The sequence below is a fragment of the Tursiops truncatus genome, chromosome 14 (genome assembly GCF_011762595.2).
Source record: "Tursiops truncatus isolate mTurTru1 chromosome 14, mTurTru1.mat.Y, whole genome shotgun sequence".
NCBI classification, from domain to species: domain Eukaryota; kingdom Metazoa; phylum Chordata; class Mammalia; order Artiodactyla; family Delphinidae; genus Tursiops; species Tursiops truncatus.
The window spans coordinates 82,176,454-82,200,737 of NC_047047.1; the positions used below are offsets into that span (position 1 = coordinate 82,176,454).

Here is a 24,284-nt window from a genome sequence, read left to right on the forward strand (position 1 = left end):
ATAACAGTCACTCAATAAACGGTACCTGGTTCTACACTGCTTGCTGCCCTCTGCAGCCCGAGTGGCTTCATTTCGGACCCCGGTGAAACCGCAGTACGATCTGTGAGGAAGCTCTTGGTTTCTGAGGGCTCTCCTCCCCACCCCCCCTCTCGGATCCAGCTGTCGGCTGGTCTGCTTTATATTTAACAGCTGGTTAACAACTTCATGAGGAGGCAGGAGAAAGTCATAAAATAGGCCCGAGTCAGTAATATGTGCTCCTGGGGGTTTCTGACCCTATTCTTTGATGGAAGGAGGTTTTTAAATTACTGACTCAAATTCAATTCCATAATACTGAAATTTCCTTTACTAATTTCACTTACGACGTGGGACTGATCATATGATACCAGGACCCTCTTACCGACAATACTGTTTTACGTAGCACCTGAAAATCAGAACTGAAATCGTAATCTTCTATGTTAAGGAGGAACTTTATCTTTTTAAAATTTATGCTTATCAGGAGGTTTTCTGAAAGCAGATTGGCTTTAAAATCTAAGGATCTTAGGCTGGTGCATGCTAGAGTAGTTAAAATGGTACAGCTGCCCTGAACTCCAATCAAATTAATACTGCAATTACCCCAGTTTCTTTCCACCGAGTAAGAAGTGATTCTAGAAGCAGGAGGCAAAGGGAAGGAAAGATGACTGCTGACCAGCCACCTTCACGGATGCTGCTGAAACCCACTCGGTTGACACAGGAATCAAGCATGCTTTGAAACAAAAACAAATTAAGAAGGAAATGGTGAAACCGCCACGACATATCATCAGGGGAAACTGTTTACAAACCCCAGGCCAGAAAATACTTTATGGAATTAAGCAAAAGACTTCTGTCATGAGGACCACGGTGAGACCGTATGGGGGGACAGGAGCTGCACTTTACAGGGTGGGTGAGCATCTGTCTGTTTAGAACACAGTGCCAGCCAGGAAATGAAAATCCCTGCTCGTGTATCTGCTGTCTCCATCAGGCCGTGCAAAAACCCCTCTCCTGTCACAGCACATCCATGTGTGTGGCTCTGTGACTCTGCTCTGGAAAGCAGCCCTATCCGGGCTGCAGCCTCGGACACGACAGCAAGTTATCTTCCAGTTCACCCTCATATCTCTTTAATAGGGTACAAGGGGTCTAATTAACATGTGCTGCCCAAGAAAACGTATCCTGATGAACACACCAGCCCAAGACCCTGACACCACTGCTCTGTGAACCTGAAAGGTTCACAAACAGAGCAGTCAACCCGGGTGGGGTCTCCCTGCAGATTCACACATTAGGACACGCAGATGATTTTTCTGGAAGGATTTTGTTCAGATCATCTTGGAGGAGAAGGTAACAACGATAATAATAATAGCTAATACTTCATAGTTCTCACTATGTGCTGGATGTAATTCTGAACACACACACACACACAGTGTGTGTGTCAAGCCTTCAGGAGATCTTTTGTTCAGGCATCTGACTAAGCAAAATAAAAGAACCAGGCGCTCTAAAAAGGCTCGACACTCTCATGCTTTACAAATGGTACTAACGACACCTGACACACACCCTCCACCTATTGCTTAACAAACAGCTGAGGAATAAGGGTCTGGAGGTGGTGTCATGCCCGCAGTACCAGGGTTGGGGTGAGAGGGGGAGACGTCTGCCTCCTGTGAGTGGCCAGACAGGCGAGTTCAGGGGCAAAGAGAGGGTGGGAATAAATCCCACGTGATTCAGGCCTCTGCCCTTTGTTTTTCTGATAACCACTCAGGAAAAGAGGCTTAGATAAGGGAGCGTTTAAAGCTATGGCAGAGATCAGACATTAGAAACATCTGCAGATCTTAGTTAAGCAGCCTCTTCCTGATTTCTCCATAATGGCTGACAGTTGGTCAAACTTTGAACGCCTAGGAGAATATACAGACAGATACAGACGGAGGCTCCAGGAGAAGACACAAAGCTCTGAGCCTGGGATCAGAAGCCAGCTCATCTTTTCATCGAAATGGAGACATTCTCTTTCCAACCGTCTCTGGCGTTCCTCTCTGCAGTAGGCAGTAGTCTCAGGCAGATCGTCAGTTAAGTTTCTGAGACACGTGTAAGCAGGTATAACAGATGTGCCAGGATCAGGCTCCTACCAGCTTGCACAAGCCAGCTGTTAGACAGCCGTTATTAAAAATTACATGATATAAACTCGTGATCAAAGAAACTATACTAGGGAAGTCCCTGGCGGTCCAGCGGTTAGGACTCCCCGCTGCCACTGCCGGGGCCCAGGGGTCAATCCCTGATCGGGGAACTGAGATCCCATAAGCTGCCTGGTGCATCCTCAGAAAAAACAAACAGAAAGACTATACTAAAAACAAAGTAATACTCAATGCATCACTTCCTAACTATTTTACTGTGCTGTTTTTGAAGTTGTATTTGTGCGGCAAACTTACTACATAATGTGTGCGGTCTTTCCCACCGCACATTCAGTTATCCACACTGCGGCCTGCAAATGGCCACGGTGGGAGCATTTACAGCATGTGCCTGGGACTACAAAGCCGGGCTTTTTTCCCTCCCAGAGGGCTGGCGGTTAGACATTTGTCAGGCATGAGGATGGGGAATGAGGAGGGATGGTAGTGATGTTTAAATGCTCTCCACAGGGAGAGTCCTCAAGGGTTGAGAGTGTGAGCTCTGGAATCAGATTAAAGAGGCCTCCACCCCAGATCTGGTGCTTTGATAACTACATAACCTTGGGCTTGTTAAAACATTCTAAGCCTCAGTTCCTCTTTTGTAAAATGGGGATAATACACCAGGGCCACAGGGCTGGAGTGAAGAGCAAAATGACCTAGGACAAAGCGCTGCGCAAAGTGCCTGAGGAGCGCCTCGTACAGAATCAACAATTATTACTTCAGCATAAACCACTTAACACTTCCAATGTTTTTAAAAAAACCCACCAGGGCAGTACAGCCACTGCAGGCAGTAGTTTACCAGGGCTCACTGAGAAGTAATTCATGTGTCTCTGAAAATATACCGTGAGAATTTCAAATCTATGCCATCGCCAATTACCCAGGATACCGCCTGCACACACACAGCTCTATGATGGAGGCTGTATGCGTTATGACATTAAAAATAACTGTAGTGTGTAACCAAGAATACACTGCTTGGGTCCCGCCAAGGCTAGCTTAGCTGTAAACCTGAAGTAATCAGTGATGCTACTAAAACTGGGCTACCAGAATCCACTCCAGTTTCTCCCAGCTTTGTCTCTCAAGACCGTAAACGAACTCCTTGGAAGGACAGGAAGGATTCGACAAGACAGTTCTAAATGCATTACAAGTTCAGACACGTTGGATCCAGGATAGTCATCGGTACGACTTACGGCCCTGAGAGATCTACTGACCACGGTAATCGATTTTCTGCCAAGACTACTGCTCTTGACATTAAAATCCATGGCAATCAATATCCACTTAATAGTCACTGTCCAATGCTCAGCCACCTCAAGAAACAATTTCAAATACTACCTTCTAATCGGCAGTCATAGACTTTGAAAACAGTCCGAAGAGCTCATGTTTTAGGCGCCCCAAAGCACCGCCCATGTGTGATATGCTTGTTCCTCAGTGGAGCCAGTCTCAACGCTCTGAAAGTCACTTTACAGGAAATGCTTCAACCCCCTAATACACTGCATGGCTTATGTGTTATCACCCAACCAACAATGAAACACCTTTTTCTTTAGAAACAAAGGCAGTAGAAGCAAATACCAGTATCTCTCCCAAAAGGCAACAATAAGAGACAGAGGACAAGTCCACCGGAGGCTTGAGCCAGGTAGTGACCGCACCGCAGACTCGGCAGACGACTCAGTCCTTTACCGGCTCTGGGCTCTGGGTTCTGCACCTGCTTAATGACTGGGGTGAACTGGACTCTGCCACCATCCTATTCCAGAATCTCACACCAGTCTCAACGCTCCTTTATAAGTTCAATTCATTTTATTCATTTAAGGATAAACCTTTGTGGGACTTCCCTGGTGGGCCAGTGGGTAAGACTCCGTGCTCCCAATGCAGGGGGCCCGGGTCCGATCCCTAGTCAGGGAACTAGATCCTGCATGCATGCCGCAACTAAGAGTCCGCATGCCATAACTAAGAAGTCCGCATGCTGCAACTAAAGATCCCGCATGCCACAACTAAGACCCAGCGCAGCCAAAACAAAAAAAAAAGAATAAAGCTTTGCAACCCTCAACTATCACACTAGTAGCCGAGGAGGAGGAATTACCAATGAGTTTCTAACTGCCCAAATCCGCTTGGCAATATCAACAGCTACCAGCCCAGCGGAATTTTAAGAAACAGAAATGGATTCAAGTGCCAAAATGAAAACCTCGCTTTCAGATCATTTGTTTTCACTCCAAAATCAAGGATTCGAAACGTACCAGCAGCTCAGATGTTCCTAACACATCTAGCGTCAGGGACTGCATCCTGGAGTAGTGAACCCCCAGCTCTCGGTGGATCCCAGAACACTCAATGCAGGTCAGAATGCCCAGGTTGGTGGAGAGCCACGTAGGATCTGCCAAAGAGAATAGGGAAAATCGGAGCTTGTAAGGAGAGGGCAGGAGTCAGAACTTTTTTCTTGCAGTTACTGAACGTGGAGTTTTGTTGCATCATTAGCATTTTTTTTGGATCCTACATGTAGCTGGAACCCTCGTTCATCATTAATTACCACCAATTTACACACAATACACACATGCGCCCGCCCGTATCTATTCTCCCTCCTCTTCCTAGGGCTCCACCTCCCCGTCCTTCCATTCATTTGTTAAGCACTCCCAAGGGGCAGGGCTGTCTGTACAGGAATAGGACACAGCGCCCTCTAGTGGCCGAGGGTCCCTGGATACAGACCACCCCCATCACCAACCTGATGGTACCAGCAAAGGGGACAAAGTCTAGCACCACACGGGGGACTGTCTTAACACACGTCTATATGTCAAACATGCTAATAACCAGCAGAGAACACCCACTATGTGCTGAGGCCATGCTCTGTTCAGCGTAGAGTTGAAGCAATTATAGTAGCAATAATAGCTCAAGGTGTGAGAGCTTCAGAAATTACAGGTGCTTTCCCTTAATTTCTCATTTAACACATACAAGAGCGCCTGGAGGCACACAGGGCAGGTGTCTTCACCATCTTGCTCAGAGAGGTGAAGGGCCTTCCTTGCTTGAGGCTGCAGAGCCAGACCACAGCCCTGCCTTCACCTGGGCTCAAACCCACACCCGCACCGCATGTTTACTTGCTCAGCGACGCCTCCTGGCCGAGCGCCAGGGTAGGCACTCAAGAAGTGCGTGACGGATGAACGCTGAATTTACCGAAAACACGGAATTCAAAATCAAACATTCTTGAGGACAGGATCACAGCCCAGAAGTACAATTCTCTTTAGAATTGCTTGTTGCCCTCAGAAACTCATAGGAGGCAAGTATTGCAACCTGGGTCACTAGTTGATTGCAAAGTTATTTTTTAAATGTTCAAATTATAAACATTTTATCTGAGTTCAGAAATACTCCCGGGTGTGAAAAACTGGTGTTTTCACTTCACTAGACCTATTCTACCGAATCGACTGTGTCACGCTTTTGGTGGGAATGAGTGTACATTTAGACTGCTTTATATCACTCAGACTGTCTTTTAGCATTTTAAAACAAAAATGTCATAGCTTTGATCCCTTATAAGTGTTTTAGAAGTCCAAGTACTACACTGTCCTCATCTAAGAAAAAGCACAGTTCGCTACCTTCACTCCCTGCAGCATCTCCTGCCAAAGGTATGTTTTTAACAGTCCGAGACCCCATGAGGTAATTCCTCAAATTACCCCCAGATACAGCCTCCAGGGTAACAGGAACCTACGGCACTTCTCAACTGTCCACTCTATTTTTGTTGTGCCTTTTTTTTTTTTTTTTTGCGGTACGCGGGCCTCTCACTGTTGTGGCCTCTCCCGTTGCGGAGCACAGGCTCCGGATGCGCAGGCTCAGAGGCCATGGCTCACGGGCCCAGCCGCTCCGCGGCATGTGGGAGCTTCCCGGACCAGGACACGAACCCGCGTCCCCTGCATCGGCAGGCGGACTCTCAACCACTGCGCCACCAGGGAAGCCCCGTTGCACCTTTTTTAAAATGGAAGTTGTCACAGAACCAGGGGAACGAAAAGGCACACGGCCACCCTAAGCAGCCCACAGCTCCCCTAACACCGGCCCATCTGAGCTACAGGAATAAGTCAGCTCATTAAACACTTAAAATACTGGTTGTTAAAATCTACAACAGTTTATGTCCATTGAAAATGAAACCCCAGTAGGCCTTATGAAAACACAGAAATAAACACCTCATTTCACGGAATGTGACAGCTGGCTGGGGCTCACAGACAATCTCCACTGGTCCCTTCATCTTCCAAAAAGGGAAACTGACATCTAACAAAGTAAGTGGCTCTTCCAGGGTCACAGACTAGACAGCGGCTTAAAGTTGCTGCAGAAGTTCTACAAAGCGGTACCAAGGGAGGACGGATTGAATCCCGGAAAAAGCCGCAGTCTGGAGCCAATACAATGACCGGATGACCCTGGTTCCACCCTCGCTGTGTGCTTCTGTTTTCATTTCTCAAAAAGCATTTAAACCGTTTCAGCGCTATGGGGCTCTCTCCCCGCAGGCCTGCTCTGAGGGCCCGGAGGCAGGCATCTTCCCACCCTTTCCCCCACTTAGTCTGCGCACAGTTCAGTAAGCATCTGTGTGACAGCGTGAGCTCAGGCTGGGCTGCGCTGAACTTGGTGTTTGAAATGAAAGGGAAAATCAGTGACTGGCTTCTGTGAATCGGAACAGGATTTAAACGTCCTAGAGCTGGAGGGGGTGGCTGGGTCACCTGGCGCCCCGCAGTCGCAACACACGTCATTGCCTGTCATCCTCTGGACCTCGGAGATGATCTCCTTTGTCAGTTCTTGGACTATGTTATTTTCTCCCGTATTGTCATCTCCCTTAAATGCATTGTTCAGAGCTTCTTCTTTGCTGTTTTGCAGCACAGACATCCATCTAGAAAAATAACAGTGACGCTGTGTTAAATCCCAAGGACAACTGCCCTTCCAAGGTCCCACCCACAAACAACTTACATTTGACATTCCGGTTCGTCCTCTGCTTGAAAGTGGTATGTCCTGTCATCTGCACGGCAAGAGGGGTTTCATCAGTTGTGAGCCCGGACAGTCATCCATACACAATTCCAAAAGAAAGCGGTTTGTAATTAACCTCAGGAAGAGTCTAAAACTCTGCCACGAAGTCAATGATTTGTATACAACCAAGCACTCCCTCCTGCCCCGTACAAGCCCTCGCCTGGGAACTGCGGCTTTCTAATGCAAATTACCGAGCCAGCTCCTTTCCTCCATTCATGTCTGAAGAGAAGCAACTTCCAAACACTGAAGCTCTTCAATGAAAACCATCACTGTCCTTTCAAAACCTTTTTTTTTTTTTTAACTTGCTACAGAGTTGGCCCCCAATTGTTATGGCCCTTTGAATAGTAAAAGCCTTATCTAAAGCGAGTATCTTACAAGCTTTCTGGCCTTCTTAGCCCAAAGTGTATAGCCTCAGTCCAATTGTGGGAAAGCATCAGAGAAACCCAAACTGAGGGACATATGACCAAAAAACTGATCCATAATTTTCAAAGTATCAAAGTAAGAAAGACAAGGAAAGATACAGAACTGATATAGACTGTACGCGACTAGGGCGAAATAACAGCAGCAATGTGGAATCCTGGAGAGAATCCTGGAACAGAAGGAGGACACTAGTGGAAAAAATGGTAAAATCGGAATAAGATTCTTAGTTAACAGCATCACACCGATGTAGATTTCCTGGTTTTGACAGCTGCAGACATGGCTGATATTATGTACTAAATAGTAACTGATAACCTGTACTATGCTGTCAGTATTGGGGGGAGCTGGGTAAGGGATATACAGAAATTCTTTGCCTACAATCAGTGCAAAACCAAAGTAAGAAAGAAAATTAAATTAAAAAAGAAAAAAAAAAGGGGAGGGAGATCCAACTTCTGCAGATGGCAGAGCGGTGACACACAGGGACTGTCCTTGGGGTTCACAATAAACACCTGTGCCCCTCAAAGTGAGTGAACATTGCGGCTTTTACACTCCTGAAAGCACTTTAGTTCTTAGGATAATTCTTGGTGAGCTGACTGGGAGGAGGCTAAGGCCCAGAGAGGTTAAGAGGCAGGAACAAGCGCACCCAGTGGCCGAGGGGTCAGGTTTTGACCCCAGCTCTGATCCTCTTCCTATTTTCCTGACACGGAGCGGACACCCCGCACCCTCTATCCCCAGTCTGTTGCTGAGGAAAGGAACAGGGTTTAAGAGAACTGTGCCAAGGGACTTCCCTGGTGGTCCAGTGGTTAAGAATCCGCCTTCCAATGCAGGGGACGCGGGTTCCATCCCCGGTCCAGGAACTAAGATCCCACATGCCACAGAGCAACTAAGCCCGAGCGCGCAGCAACTACTGAGCCCACGCCCTCTGGAGCCTGCGCCACAACTAGAGAAGCCCACATGCCACAACGAAAGATCCCGCATACCACAACTAAGACCCGACACAGCCAAAAATAAAATAATTACTTTAAAAAAAAAGAGACCCGTGTCAAGTTCAGAAAAATAAACTTAATCCTGTGATCCAAATGTTAGTGGTCGGGTGCTAGGAAGAGAGGCCGCTTTCCCTGCCCCCACTCTACCTGGTGTGCAGAGCCTTACCTGCGGGAGGGCCGCAGGGGGCAGGTCCACATCCACTCTAAGTGGAACTCAGAGTCCTCGGGAAGCCATGACCATGGCAGGTTGCACCAGGGGACCGGGTCTGACACCAGGCCTAAAACCCTCCAAGTTTTCCCTGAAGCCACTTCATGGTCAGACCAGGCACAGATGCCACGGGAAAATCAAGGAGACGGGGGAGCAACCCATTTCTCTGGCCAATTCTGCATTTTAACACGTGAATGGTGGAGAAGCAGGGGAAATTCTCAGTGAAAATTTCCAAATAAAAATTCCCCTGTATGGAACCCTCTTGCACTGTTGGTGGGAATGTAAACGGATACAGCCACTAGGGAGAACAGTATGGAGGTTCCTTAAAAAACTAAAAATAGAATTACCATATGACCCAGCAATCCCACTACTGGGCATATACCCTGAGAAAACCATAATTCAAAAAGACACATGCACCCCAATGTTCACTGCAGCACTGTTTACAATAGCCAGGTCATAGAAGCAACCTACATGCCCGTCGACAGACGAATGGATAAAGAAGATGTGGTACATATATACAATGGAATATTACTCAGCCATAAAAAGGAACGAATTTGGGTCATTTGTAGAGACATGGATGGACGCAGAAACTGTCATACAGAGTGAAGTAAGTCAGAAAGAGAAAAACAATATCGTATATTAACGCATATATGTGGAATCTAGAAAAATGTTACAGATGAACCAGTTTGCAAGGTAGAAACAGACACAGATGTAGAGAACAAACCTATGGACACCAAGGGGGGAGAGTGGTGGGGGCTGGTGGTGGTGGGATGAACTGGGAGACTGGGATTGACATGTAGACACTAATATGTATAAAATAGATAATAAGAACCTGCTGTATAAAAAATAAATTAAAAAAAAAGAATTCCCTTGTATGGACACTCTTTCACGATGCCTTTACACCAAGAACAGTTTCTAGCAGATTCAACTAGAGGGAGGAGAAAACAGGAGGTTTCCAGAGCCCTGCTGTGACGGTATCCTGGGAAGGGCTGCTTCTCTGCCCCAGGCTTGGGCTCCAGCTGGCCACGAACCCTCCATGTGGGCCTGGAGAGGCACCCTGTGGGTCCATCCCACTCAGGGGACTGACCTAGATCATGTGCACCTTCTGCTACACCTCCCACCCCACCTGGCATGACTGCATGATCTGAGGATAATGGCTCAGGACTTCGTAAACAGTGGGGTCAATCTGAGGCCAAGAGGACTGGACAGGCTCCAGAAGGGCTGGGGCCTTGCCACAGGGACGTCCTCCTTGAGAAGCCAGGCCCACTGATGGCTTGATCTGGGCGGGGAGTCCCTGTCTGGGGGAAAGATCGGTAAAGGAGGATCCTGCAGGGAAACAGCTGAAGCCAGCAGCCGGTCTGTTCCTCCCGGGCTCTCTGGGTGATTCCAAGCTGGCTTTGCAGGTTGAGGGACAGGAGGAAGGGGCGGCTCCTCGGGGCCTGGTAGACTCACACCTGAAACAGCATCCTCACTGCCCATCTACAGCTTGACTTTTATTTCTCCAGCCACCCAGATGTTTCACGAGCACAAAGGTGTCTCGGGGATACGTGTGTGTCCCAGCAGCCCCGTCAGCAGGTAGAGTCAGACCCGAAGCCAGGCCCCCACCTCTCAGGACGCTCGTCAGGTCACGGTTTTCTAGCTCTGCAGTGTCTCCCTTGATGGTTCCTGGGGGTGGGGGTGGGGGTCTGACCAGTTTTGACGTTTCTCCGTAACGACCCAAACCCACATAGCGCTGCAACAAAGCCTGCCACTACACACGCTCCCAGGGCAGCATCACCTCTTGAAAACTAGCTGAGGATGACAAGTGTGTAGGAGCGGGACTCATTCTACCCACTGGAAGACAGTGGCAAGAAGAGATGAGAGCACTTTTCAGAGACGACAGTGGACTCAGCGCCTAGCACCAGGTTCGGTAAGCCCTTCCGGGTACCGGAGGCTGGAAGCTCTTGACCGAGGGTATTTATCACGTCAGGCAACAGAACAAAGACACTGATGGAATCTTGCGAATGTCAGGTGGCCAGTGCGCGAGCACAGAACCAGATGCCCGGGGCCTGGCCAGCTGTTCAAATGTGTATGCTGGGAGGCTTCGGAGTCATCTACACGCCTGAAAGAAACGCTTCTGCACACGTGGTCTCTGACGGGGGCCCCACAGGGGTGCTGGAGCGACCGGGGCAAGCGAGGGTGTGTGGGCCCACCTCCCCGGGCGCAGAACTCATACTCCGTGACTAACCGCCGATCAGCTACTGGAGGGGAATGCGCCCCTTCTCATGAGTTAGTGCTTCAGAAGATGGAGAGGTCGCAGCCCTCCAAGTGTCCCCTAGACACTGACTGACGTCACATACGACCCCCAAGCTGTCTCCCTTAAACTGTCACTTTTTATTGCCATCCAGGGGCACATTTTAAAGCATGGGCAATCCTCCACATTCCACACCGTCCTGAGGGAGTGAAGGATCGGAGAGCGAGGAGGGTAAATGCACCTGCGGGCCTGACGAAACACAGCAGGGCACACAGGCCTGGAAGCCGGAGAGAGTCGATTTTTATTTTGCAAATCCGTCTGGAAGCTGAAGATCAGAACCAACAGCGCCCAAAGCACACGCCACACGGCTCAACATGCTGCCGCAGCTCGGGACCGGGCGCATGAGAACAGGCACCGGCCCGGGCCTCCGTCTCCTCCCCAAGCACAGAGGAGCTGGTGATCGCTTCCTCTAAGTTTGCTGTGAGCATGAACTTACATAGTAACTTCCTACCCTCAATAATACAGCCCAGCACACATGTTAAAGCAGCTGCCTCGTGCTCGGGATACTGAGGCAAACAGGACAGCACTCACCTTCCCAGAGGCACGGTCCGGAGTTCTCCTCTATGAATGTAACTCTTGTGCCCAAATCCCCAGTGACTGCCTTTTGAAAGGGGAGCTAGCCCTTTCCTTCCCCCAAACTGTAACCTGCCACCGAAAACTGCCAAGACCAAAAAGGCCATCACGTTTCTTTAAGACATCGCTCGCCCTTTCCCTCTTCCTTAGGCGATGCTGAGAGGCCACTCGCCACAATGGGTGGTTCTGTGGTGGTTCTTCTGGGTCTGCCACAAAGACGAGCAGCACAGGAGCAGAAACACTAATTCTGGGGCAGGAAGACAAGTAGATTTCAACCCGAGAGTTTCCAGGGCTCTGCCGGGGGCCTCATCACATCAGTGGTGCAGGAGTTCTAACAGCGCCCAAGTTAGGGGAGCCCTGATGACAGAACTGTCCTTTTTTATAGTGAAGTGAAGGGATTTTTAGGCTTGAGGGCTGATCTAGCATAATCTCCTTGTTTACGAATAGGAAACCCGAGGCTTGGGAAGCTGAGAGGACGTGCCCAAGTTTACAGATCCCGCGAGCAGAGCAAGGCCGTCCGCAGGTTCAAGCCCTGAACCGAGAGACCGGCAAGCAGACCATCACCAGCGGAAATAAAAAGCACGCAGTCACCTGAAATAAAGGGCTTTCTCTTTGAAAACCAATTCTTTAAATTAATGCACCGTCTGAAATGGGGCTGATGCCCTAGCTGAGAGTGTAAAATGATTCCTCTGCAGCATCACGTCTGAGAAATAAACTTACGTGAAATGAGGTCAAAACACTTCTTCTCCTCAGGGTTGGTTTTCACTTGGCAGGTTAATAGATTAAGCTTTGCGGGAGGCCGGTTAGCCTGTTGAAAGACAAAAAAACAGAGATGGGTGGAAAGGATTGGGAAACCACAGTTTCCTCATTAATCATTCCTCATTAAAATATAGCGAGAACAGGTTCTCACTGGCTTGCAGTGATAGCTATCAGAAGGCAGGTTTTCATGTGGAAGGCATGACAGAGGCACATCACAGTGTGTCCCTGGACCTCGGCTCCCAGGGGGCAGCTGCCCCTCCCTGCAAGGGACACGGCGGGGGGCACACACCCACCCAGACAGGGATAACAAGTGATGCCAGCCCAGCTTTGAGGCCAAGGGCAGTGGGCTCCCCGAGATCAAAATGCTCCCCGTCTAAAGCTCAGAGACATTCCGTCCTGATCAGCTGGGCACATGGGCACCCACATCAATTTCTGGTGATCTTAAAAGTGTTTTCCTGAGTATAAACACTCACTTTCAAGGAAAGTAACCTCACAGCACAAAAATGACAGAGAAATTATATATATATATATATATATATATATATATGAAATGACAGATGACAGATTCATAATCCTTAATGCCAGCCATCTGTCACTTAAATTTCAACAAAACCCACCTTGTTCACATACGTGTCCCCCACCTTCTGCCCTCCACACACAATGGTAACAAGAGATGTTTTTGTCAGAGATGTGTCAAAAATGACTATTTTATTCCCATTTCAGAAACTATCATAACTAGTCCAAAAAAGCAAAGGGCAGAAGATAAGATAATTTCAGAAAAAAAAAAAAAAGAATTCTGAATGGCAAAACACCTCTCAGAAATCTTGGAGAAATATTCAAGTATGAAAGGCTTATCTTACCCACCCACCAAGCTGCTAAAAGAAAGACCAAATAAAATGTCTTAAGAGTTCAATTGTTCTTGTCTACCCCTTCCCGTGGCCACCAGCCATGTCAAGAAATTGTAAAAGCTTGGAGTTGGGATTAATCGAGATACACACTCACAAGTGTCTACATCTGGGCAGACCTGCATTTATAGACCCCTCTCCACTGAGCTCAGAGTCAGGGGCGAGGCAGCGTGGCCTCCATTAAAACAGGACTGATCCTTGCAGTGTGAACAACTGGGTTTGATGACAGCAATTTGGGACAAGCAGAAGCTGGATAAACAGGGTTGGACTAGACTCTCCTGGTTCACGGCTGTGCTGACATCTCTTACGTGGAAATCACTGCGTGTTCTGCAGTCTGCCGATGCCTAACAGGTGCCCTTGGGTCATCAGAAACCAGTATTCAAAGACTCCAAGCTCTGCCTGATCTTGCAAACCCTGACAATTCCAAGTAGAAGTACCACCAATCCTGTTTTTGATCTTTATTAATACAATTAACTGGCTCGTCCAGGAACCGATACACCAAACGATACGTTTCTACAGTAGGAGACCACAGCACAAATGCAACCAAGCACGCCACCAAGGTGTTCAGCCCATAAAAAGTATGTGCCTATTCCATTACCTCATATGGTCACACAACTATACAGGTGCATTTAGGTGACGTTCCTGGACTACTTCCAAATGCTGGTGTCCACTGAGTCTTAGAAGCAGGAGCAGTAAAGGGGGTGATGCACTTTGGTAAATACAGAAAACTTCCACGGACAAGAAGATGATTTCAAATAGTAATAGCTACCTTTACTCAGTTGCTGCTGCCGCTATTGTTATTATCCTATTATGTGCTTACCTGAGGCAGGCACTGTTGTAGGCATTTTTAATGAATTAACTCATTTAATTTTCCCAGCTGCACTCTGAGGCAGGAACTACTCCACATTTATAGATAAAGATACTGTCCGCGACAGACTAAATAATTTTTTTTTTTTTTTTTGCGGTACGCGAGCGTCTCACTGGTGTGGCCTCTCCCGTTGTGGAGCACAGGCTCCGGACGCGCAGGCTCAGCGGCCATGGCCCACAGGCCCAGTCGCTCTGCTGCATGTGGGATCTTCCCGGACCGAGGCACGAACCCGCGTCCCCTGCATCGGCAGGCGGACTCCCAACCACTGCGCCACCAGGGAAGTCTTGTCAGGCTTTTAAAAGGAAGTTTCTAGTCTTCCTTCTGCATGACTGATAATCATTTAAAAATTTTTTTTAGATTTTGTAAGAAACAACAGACATTTCTTCCAGCTTAATACAGTCCCCAGCCTTTGGCAGTGTGGCAAAGTGACGAATTTGGCAAAGAGGATATCTAATTAGAGTCATCTTGTCCCAAGGATAACTTCTTTCCAGGGCCAGAAAACACAATCAGCCTTGTCTAACGGGGAATACCGACTTGGGCTTTCTACTGAATTCATCCCCGATGCTATCACTGTCCCTCTGCTAAAATACAGAATACAAGAATCTCATGTCCTAACCTGTCCCTTTTTTCCTGACGGTAAGTTAACAAACATACTCAGGGAGATGCTGGCTGAACAGGTAAGCCACGAAAGGAGCCAAACCCAAACCAAACCCAACCCAACAGGCATGTCTCCACTGTCTTTCTCGGTGGAGGTTAATTCACATCACAGCAGCACTGAGGTGTCGGGACCTGGCCCCCCAGAGCCCGCAGGGTGCCTCGCAGCAGAGACGGCTGCCACAGGGACCCACTCCTTTCCCAGGAGAGGCAGCGGGACGGAGCCTCCGCCTGCCACTCCTCTGGGCTGGAAGCGGCATCCAGAGAGCGGGACTCCCTGGAGGAGGATCCCCGCAAGGGCAGGGCACTAACACAACATGCGAGTGGCGTGACAAGCTGAGCTCTCCGCATGCTGGTAAAGCTACTTAGGACCGTACCATCTGCCCAAAACTGCGGCAGCCCGTCAACATTTAAAGAAAACTAAGCCTCCACGTCTCTTGAGAGGAAGCTCAAGCAACAGAAATGAAGAGACCCAAAGTTTATGCTGTCGGCAAAGGATCACCAGACCTGCTGTCATTTCTGTGGTCGGGGGGAGAACCGCTCTTTGGCTTAAGCCGAGGCCCTGGGTCTAGTGGACACGCCAATGAAGCAAGTATCCCAGCAGGCCTTAGAGCTGTAAACAAATATGAAGCGAAACCCAGTCTTGTTTTATGAGATGTTCTGCACTGAGGCAGTAAACCTGACCCAAAACAGAGTAGAATACAATTCGAAAGCAAGTCACAGAATCGCAGGTGTTAGAGCAGGAAGGGAACCTGGCCTTCATGCAGTCTAACGTTCTCCATTTTAAACAGGAGTGGTGACTAAATCACTTTGCCTTCCTTAGTCTACAGCACTTACACCCAGTCTCACCCACACACACACACACCCACACCCACACCCACACACACACACACCCACACACCCACACACACACACACACACACACACACACGTCCATACGGGAAAAACATTACATCAGGATCCAAACTGCATGGCCCCATGAGGGACGTGGTGGGCGTAAAGAAGGCCAGTGAAGGCTGGATTCTGGAAAAGAGAAATGACCTTTATTTGCCCAGGCAGGAGCCACGTTCAATCCCCCAGGCCACAGGTCCCTCCAGACACTTGGTATCTGCTAGTTCTGTGGTCTCTCTCCCTTCTCATACAGAGTGGGTGAAAAGGAAGGGACCCCACTCCCACCCCGTGGAACACAGTCCACGCTGCAGTGCCACCCTTCAGGCGGGGTTTTATTCTGTCTCCTCACTCCTAAATACTGACAAGGGCAGGGTTTCTCTGGAACCACACTGAGCCATGACCTCTGGCCAGGGCCCTGAAAAGGCTGTCTGCACTCCCGCCCAGCTCTGCCTCTCACGGGGGAGCTGGTGGGGACAGAGGAAGAAAGACGAAGGCTGAGGCTCATCTCCACTATGGGACTGAGGTCAGGGCCAGGCCTCCTGCCTGGGGTGCAGGAACCTAGGCCACCACCAGCGTCCTCGTTCTCAGCAAGACAGCAACCAACTCTGCCTTCAGACGTTTAAAAAATCTCTACCGGCCTCCACGGCTTTCACCAGATCCCGTCACACCAGGTAAGGTGATCATATGCATAAAGTCCACCGTGGAAAAGGGCTGTGTTTGTAACTGTGGTTACACAGTCCCTCGTCTCCAAAAGCCAGATTAAGAAAATCATTTTGTTCCAACTGGCATTCCAACTGGCTCAGCGTATGTTGGCTCAGTTTCCTGCACGGGCAATTATACACAGGGTCGTAGAAAAAGACCCCGATGAAGGCTGGGTGCAGTACGTCTACAATAAAATTACTGAAATCGCTCTTGTCTTGGATTTCTGATTCCCAGACTCCTGACTACCTAAACTCTTTTCCCTTGATGGAAGAGCAGAACTCTTTCCAAGTGTGATGTTCAGTTTCCACAGACAAAGGAAGCTGGCGAGCGGTTTGCTGCTTGTTTCTGGGAGTCACAGGCCTCTGAATACAGACCACCTGGCTCCTCAGGTGTTCCTGACCCTGTGAGGCAGCAAGGGCCCCTGCCAGGGGAGCGTCAACAAGGGCACCAAACCGAGGAGGCACCCAAACAGGCTCTTCTCAGCAGGGACCTTGTTTAAAATGCACGCCTAGTGCCGCAGCGCAGGGCTCGGTCCCCTTACCAGGCCTCCAGCCCACATGGCCTCATCCCGCTACAGCGGAGCCCGTGATGACAGAGGATACTTACGGTGCCATGGGATATGGTCAGAAAACCATTTTTCACTGAACATTTCCTTTTCTGCCACACTTTTCGGATCCTTACAGATAAATGGGGAAAAAATAAAAGAGTTGAGAAATTTTGGACACAGGAGATTACGAACACACACTGAAACTCTAGCAACGCCGTCTACGTACCCATCGCTTTTCTTGTAGAGGTTGCCATTCCGCTCAGTGCCGTGCTCTTTGTTTCCCTGAGGCTGGTGTAAACTATAGGCTGTGCTCTGGCGAAGCTGTGAATCCTGCAAACAGTTAAGATGTTAGTGTTTTTTAATCCTGTCCAGGTTCCAATTTTTAAAAAGCAGTACACAGAGACACTTACACCCTTAAAAATTTTTTTTTCTTTTTAAATTAGAGAATTTCCCCTCTTAAACACACCGAAAAAGGGACATGAAATTCATATCCTGGAACTCCTAAATGCCACCTACCAGGCTGGAGAAGGAAATGACAAATGCCAGTATCCCCAGACTGGCTGAAAGAATGAGCCATTTGGAAATTACGAGATTTTACTTATTTACTAGCCTTTAGTCCCTGACAGTGGCAAGAACTCCCGGTGTGGCAAAAGCAGCCCTCGAGAAGGAAGGCAGGAATGCTACATGTTGGAAGAGGCAGGGCTTTCAGGCAAAAAAAACACAAAAACAATGTTCTGCCTCTTACTTTGGGCAAGTTACTTAAGCTCCCTGTCTCAGTTTCCTCCTGGGAAAACAGGAAAACAATTTCTAGTAAGGACAGTAAATATAGGAAGGCTTGAGTGAGCCCACGTGTGTGAATACCTGCTATGTAACACATATGAACAACATCTGCTTCCTGACCCCATCAATCCCAGCAGAGGGGCCATGGCCCTACACCCAACTGCTCCAGCCTGAGGGCAGACTGTCCACATGGTCAGCTGAGAATATGGCCAAGTCCACCACCTCTGGGAAACTCCAGCCTTCAGCTTCTTGAGGGCAAAGACCATTAATGAATCCCCTGGGCCTAAGTCCAGTGTCTGGGGTCCAACATGCGCTCGACTGGTGTTTCACAGATGATACCAGAAGCGCTAACCCTGGAAATTCTGGCAAAGGAAACAAGGGGAGCAAAACATGAACAAGCAGTTCACAGGTCAACCGGGCAGGACTAAGAGCTGCCTCCATCTGTTGTGAGAGCTCCCGACCCCGTTCACTTCGTCACAGAAGAAACAGAAACGATGAAAATAAGGCACTTGCTCGAAAGGCAGGGCTCGCTGGAGCCAGAGCGGAGGGTGGAAGGGTACTCCGCCTCGCACCCTGAGGCCCCTTCCACTGTGCCTCGTGCCCTCACCAGAGGACGCCCAAGGATCCAGAGCTAGCCTCACTCCACTGTCGAGCAGCTGACCAGCCCCCGGGACCCTAGGCGCTGCCCAAACAATGAAAGAACCGGTGCACGACAGTCAACATGATCCGAACTGAGAATACACCAGCTCCAGAAGTGAAGAGTCAAACGGAGAAAACAATGGGAGCGCCTGGAAGAAGTGAGTTTTAAAGATGAAGGTGAGAACCGCCAGAGGATAAGGGGAGGGACACACGCGGAGGCCTGCAGAGGAAAGTGGTGGCTGTGGCCATCCTACAGGGAGGGAAACGAGGACAAATACTACAGCCAAGATAAGGGGGCCCATCGGCCGAAGGGACAGGCGGGCTGGAGTCAGAGCCTAGACTTCATCCGAAAGCCACAGCCAGCCACCTGAATTCTTGACCGTTTTTTAAAAAAATCTTGAAACGCAAATTTTTAATTTGGATGAAGTCCAGTTTATCTACTATTTCTTTTGTCGTCTGTACTTAGATGTCACATCTAAGAAGTCATTGCCTAATCTAAGGTCATGAAGATTTACATCTATGTTTTCTTCTAAGTTTTATTTTTTTAGATTTTTAATTAATTAATTAATTAATTAATTTTTGGCTGTGTTGGGTCTTCGTTTCTGTGCAAGGGCTTTCTCTAGTTGCGGCGAGCGGGGGCCACTCTTCATCGCGGTGCGCGGGCCTCTCACTGTCGCGGCCTCTCTTGTTGCGGAGCACAGGCTCCAGACGCGCAGGCTCAGTAGTTGTGGCTCACAGGCCCAGTTGCTCCGCGGCATGTGGGATCTTCCCAGACCAGGGCTCGAACCCGTGTCCCCTGCATTGGCAGGCAGATTCTCAACCACTGCGCCACCAGGGAAGCCCTCTTCCAAGTTTTATAGTTTTAGCTCTTACATTTAGGTCTTTGACCCATCTTGAATTAATTTTTTATTATGGTGTGAGGTAGGGGTCTAAATGCATTCTTTTGCTTTGGCTATCCAACTGTCCCAGCATCATTTACTGAAAAGACGGTTCTTTCCTCATTGAATTGTCTTAACACCTTTGTTGAAAATCAACTGACCATAAATGTAAGGGTTCAATTCTATTTCATTGATCTATATGCTCATCCTCACGCCAGTGCCACACCATCTTGATTATTATAGCTTTGTGGAAAGTTCTGAAATCAGAAAGAATGAGTCCTCCAACTTTGTCTTCCTTTTCAAGATTGCTTTGGCTCTTCTGGGTCCCTTGCATTTCCGTATGAATTTTAAAATCAGCCTGTCCATTTCTGCAAATAGGCAGCTAGGATTTTATTTTGATGGGGATCACACTGAATCTGTACATCAGTTTGGGAAGTATTGCCAACCTAACAATATTAAGTTTTCCAATCCATGAACATGGCCTGCCTAGCACTGACTTTTTAAACTCTGAAATATATATGGGATAACTCAGCAAAAAAATTAGAAAACAAAAAACCTTCATCTGAGAAATCAATAGTGTGCTCAAGTATTCCATTACTGAACTGACAACAGACCCTGAACAAGCAGACCCCCTAACAGGACAAATGTCCTTTTCCACAGGGAGGTCATGCCTCTAAACAACTAGGGCAAACAGCTCATTCATCGGATAAGGACGGTCCCAGTTTCTACATTCTCTCAAAGGGGCGGTATATACTAGCACTAGACATTAGAGCAAACCCAGCTTTAAACATCACTGGAAATGTATGCAGCGGAGGGGAAATGGAGAAATACTGTTCACCTATCTGAATCTCTGTGAAAGACTAAAAATGAACCTGTCAAAAGACTAAATGTCACAACCAAGAAATACGTGTATTGATTTGGGGAGAAAAAAAAATCCTGCACAAAATAAGTGATGAAACCACGTGGCAACACTGCTAAAAGTGTTCATGCCAAGCGTATTAATCAGAACTCTTCACAGGTCTTATGAACAGGATAAAGGACATTCTTCTTTTCAACAGAGTCAGACCCTATGCCAGAGGTCAGGAATGAAATCACTGTTTTATTCTTTAGACAAGGCATTTCTTGAATCAATTTTAAAATGCAAGCAAATCTGAAACTATGAAATTTAAAATTTGTAAGGAATATAATCTGTGTAACATAAAATTGAACCTGCTTTAGAACTAATTATTTCAGCATCTTCCAGGTGACTTCTACGTGACCCAACAAAAATAGCCTTTCTTCACCTGTTTATACAAGTGTTTCATACAACACTTGACCAAGGGAAGGGGTGACAAATGAAGTCGGCCCTTTCACATACTGAGATTTCAACTGAATGGAATACAGTTCAAGGGAAAAGAGCCTCTCTTTCTGAGGAGAGCCATCATCTAACAATACAGCAGGCAACTGGCCGGGGCATCCACGTTGCCCGGATTCTTGGAGACTCTCCCACGTATTCTGCGCTTCTCCAGGACAGCCAAGGACACCCTAAGACTCGACTGAGTGAGCCTCCACGTGGAGGCTGTTATATGTCTGAAGCACATAAGTAGGCATTTTATGGACCTTCAGAAAGCTCTCATAAAACTCTATCAGTATCCACAAACCCTCTGTTCTATGACATCCAGACAAGTTCTCAGATCCCAGGCACTGCCCATGATCTTAAGTTTTGTGTGGCCTTATGAAGTGTTAGCCACTGGGTCCTGCTGAAGCAGAAACCGCCCAGATGAGCGGTAGACTCAATATCTGAAATCTTCAGGAACAGGGCATGGGGCCGGGGAAGGGCGATACTGCATACTTTATATACACATATACGCGCGTGCACACACACACGTCTACTCATAACATCAGAAGTATCCCCGAGCTCCCTAAGACTCTAGAACATCACACACACTTTTTCAATTCACCTGTCCACCTCTCAGAAAGTCTGTGTTCGGTCAATTCTCGTGATGAACAGATTGCCGAGGAGTCACCTCACGAAGCTTAAAGTTTCTCTGCCAAGGGAGGGCTGTGATGTCCAATCGCTGCCCATTTTCCCAAGGCGTGTCAGGTGTGTCCATGGACGTGTGTGTGTGTGTGTGTGTGTGTGTGTGTGTGTGTATGCACCGGGAACTGGGGGCTCTGCTAAGCAAGCACTAAGCTGTGGTCAAAGAACAGTGTTCTAACATCTCTTACCACCTATTCCCCATTACTTCTGTGTAGCTTTTTTTTTTTTTTGGCCACACTGCATGGCTTGAGGGATCTAAGTTCCCCAACCGTGGGCCCTGGCAGTGAAAGTGCCAAGTCCTAACCACTGGACCACCAGGGAAGCCCCTCTGGGTAGCTTTTTAAAAGATTCTGACACAAGCTATTAAAGTCACATAATATAGCTGACAGAGAACAGACCAGGGCTCAAACCCTGGCCCCCAAACTCCAGCAAATGCATTTCTCCTCTCAGACTCGAGTTGTAAATGCAGGCTAATACTACCTGCCCAGCCATGCTGTTGTACTAAGGACTGATTACTGGTCACGCTTATCACGTGCCTGGAAACACCTGAGAAGTGAAGCAAGCAGGAGACGCCATGACAACAGAGAGCAGGGGAGAGGACAGGGGGAGTGATGATGAAGGCTTGGGAATGGGGGAGTGGGGCAGTCGGGGGCACCTGACAGGCCGGGGTCGGGAGCAAGGGCATCAGCCTAGACTGGAGTGTGAGTCAGAGTGCGGAGGGGGCAAAGGTCGGGGCCAGAGTCACGAAGACAAGGTGCCAGATGACCAGCCAACGGAGGAGGGTCAAGTGGGCAGAAGGACCCCTCAGAGATACCACCACCGCCACCCACCACTGTTCAACTACCAAGGCCGGGGGAAGGAATCGGGTCTTTTCTGTTCACTCCTGTCTCGTCGGCATCAGGAGCCCAGCATTTGTGGAATGAATGAACAAACCAGTATCCGTTTATCAAGACAATGTGTAAGTGCTTTACAGAACTTGTCCCTTAGATCTCATAACAGCTCTCGCGTAGGCAACATCACTCCTGTTTTACAGGTGGAGCGACCGAGGCGTGGAGCAGTCAAGTAACTTGCTCGAGGCCACCCTGGCAGGAAGTGGAAGACCTAGGGTTCAAACGGTATGTGCTGCTGGACAGCCGGCTACCAGGCGAGCTTTCTGTCCTGGTCAGAAGCTGGCCCACCTGTCTCACCTGCTGCGCCTCTCCTAACTCTGAATCATCCTCCAAACCCTCCTTCCTGACACACACCTGCCCACCCCACACTGGGGTGACACCTTCCTTGGAGGTGACCTCCAGTAGAGCTCTCATCACACTGCGCTCAACTCCTTTTCTGTCCCCACCCCAGACTGTGAGCCCTTTAAGAGGGAAGAACCGTATCTAGCCTACTCCGGTGTGTGTCTGTGCAGCTCCTGCTTAGAGTAACTGCTGAGGAAATGGCAGTCGAATGTGCCAAGTCTTGCCTGGAGTCAGCACTCAAGGCCAGCTCTAGGCTACCCAGCAGGCTGGCAGGACGGGTGGGAAGTGGACACCTAGCCAGAGGGTACTGATTAAGGCCAGATTTGAGCATGATTAAGATATGCAACCCCAGACCAAAAGGCCGGAGTTGGAAGAAAATCATGGCTGTCATGGACCTCTGCTCCTTGGACAGCACATACTATTCGACCACATCCTACCAGACAGGGACACTTTAAAAACTGGCACGAAGAGAGATCTCCAAAGTGGAAAAATCACTGTGGTTTCAGCGCTTAGACCTACCAAGACCATCCCCCCGAACCTGAGTCCTCCCCAGCACAGCACACGTCTGGGTTCTCAACAAATAGCAGAGAATCCTCCAGCACTGCAGCGGGGCCTATCCCAGCAGAACGCAGCTGAAATGGACATTTGTGGGATGGGGAAGGCGGGAGAAGGTAAGGCACACAGGGAGGAAGTTCATGCAAAGATTGGCAGTGTTGAAGAGTTTTAACTTTGTAGAAGGGGTATTTTCCAAATGTTAAAACATGATGCATATATAGGTGTTCACTGAACAGTTTTTCAACTTCTAAGTCTGAACAGTTTCATAATAAAATAATGGAAAAGTCAAACTGTAGCATCCTAGTTACAGGGAACAGAAATATCAGGAACAGAATAGGAATGCCGCTGGTTTCGAGGTGTGGGGGTGCTGGGATTGTGACGGCACAGTCTTTTCTCCAAAGTACAGCCACGGGTGACACAGAAGCAGCCCAAAGCCCCTGTAGGTGACGGCCATGTCCTCCACTTAGACCAAACGATTGACGTTTAAGGAAGGAACTAGGAGAGTTAACTCCTACCAACCATCGCTGCAGTCTCCTTGGGGCACGTTACCTAATTTTTATGAACTATAATTATGTAGAATTAGAATTTTTATAACACTGAAAAAAATCCATCAATACCTTCATTTTTCTGCCTCACAGAAGAGAATCCAAAAACAACGGATGAGAGCTAAAAAACAATAGCGCCCAAATGTTCGATTCTTGTAATTGGAGGGACCCCAATTATAAAAATTATTTTAAAATAGAAAAAAATTTAACGTATCCGTATTTGCTTATTACTTGCAATTGCGTTCACAGACTGTCCAATTTAGGGAATACCATCATCAAAAAGCAACGCAGAATGTGATACACAGAAAAGACAAGACATTCACAGCCAGGAGATTGGTGGGTTCGATCTTTGGGCATAAAGCCAGAGGAGAGCAGTAAAGAAGGTCCATTTGACCCCGCTGTGCATCTGGGGCAGAACGGCTGGTCAACAAAAAACACGGAAACAACAAACTGTCAAAGACGTCTGGTCTGTGCTGGTACATCTGTTACACTTTTCTGCAGAGCTGTAAATAACCGGCTTTCTGACAACAGCCAGTTTTCCCAAACCTCGTCCTCCTGCACAGCCAAAGCAAACATGGCCCTTGCTCTGTGCCCAGAGGCCTCCTGGACTCCACCACCTGCTCTCCTGTATTTCAAACCCGAGCTTTGCTTCACAGGTTGGATCCTCCTTTTCGGATCCTTCTTGCTCCC

At 48.4% G+C, this 24,284-nt stretch overlaps 1 protein-coding gene across 7 annotated transcripts in view; it reads right to left on the reverse strand.

Moving 5' to 3' along the window:
- The window catches only part of ASAP2 (ArfGAP with SH3 domain, ankyrin repeat and PH domain 2), a 157,002-nt gene that overhangs the window by 27,943 nt on the left and 104,775 nt on the right, over positions 1–24,284 (reverse strand). For all 7 annotated transcript variants that reach the window (XM_033838041.2, XM_033838039.2, XM_073791726.1 and 4 more), the window contains 6 exons: positions 17,172–17,275; positions 17,005–17,074; positions 12,340–12,427; positions 7,086–7,134; positions 6,842–7,008; positions 4,391–4,524 (listed from right to left, as the gene is read on the reverse strand). In XM_033838041.2, coding sequence (XP_033693932.1) covers positions 4,391–4,524; positions 6,842–7,008; positions 7,086–7,134; positions 12,340–12,427; positions 17,005–17,074; positions 17,172–17,275 — 612 coding nt within the window. The remainder of the gene's footprint in view (positions 1–4,390; positions 4,525–6,841; positions 7,009–7,085; positions 7,135–12,339; positions 12,428–17,004; positions 17,075–17,171; positions 17,276–24,284) is intronic.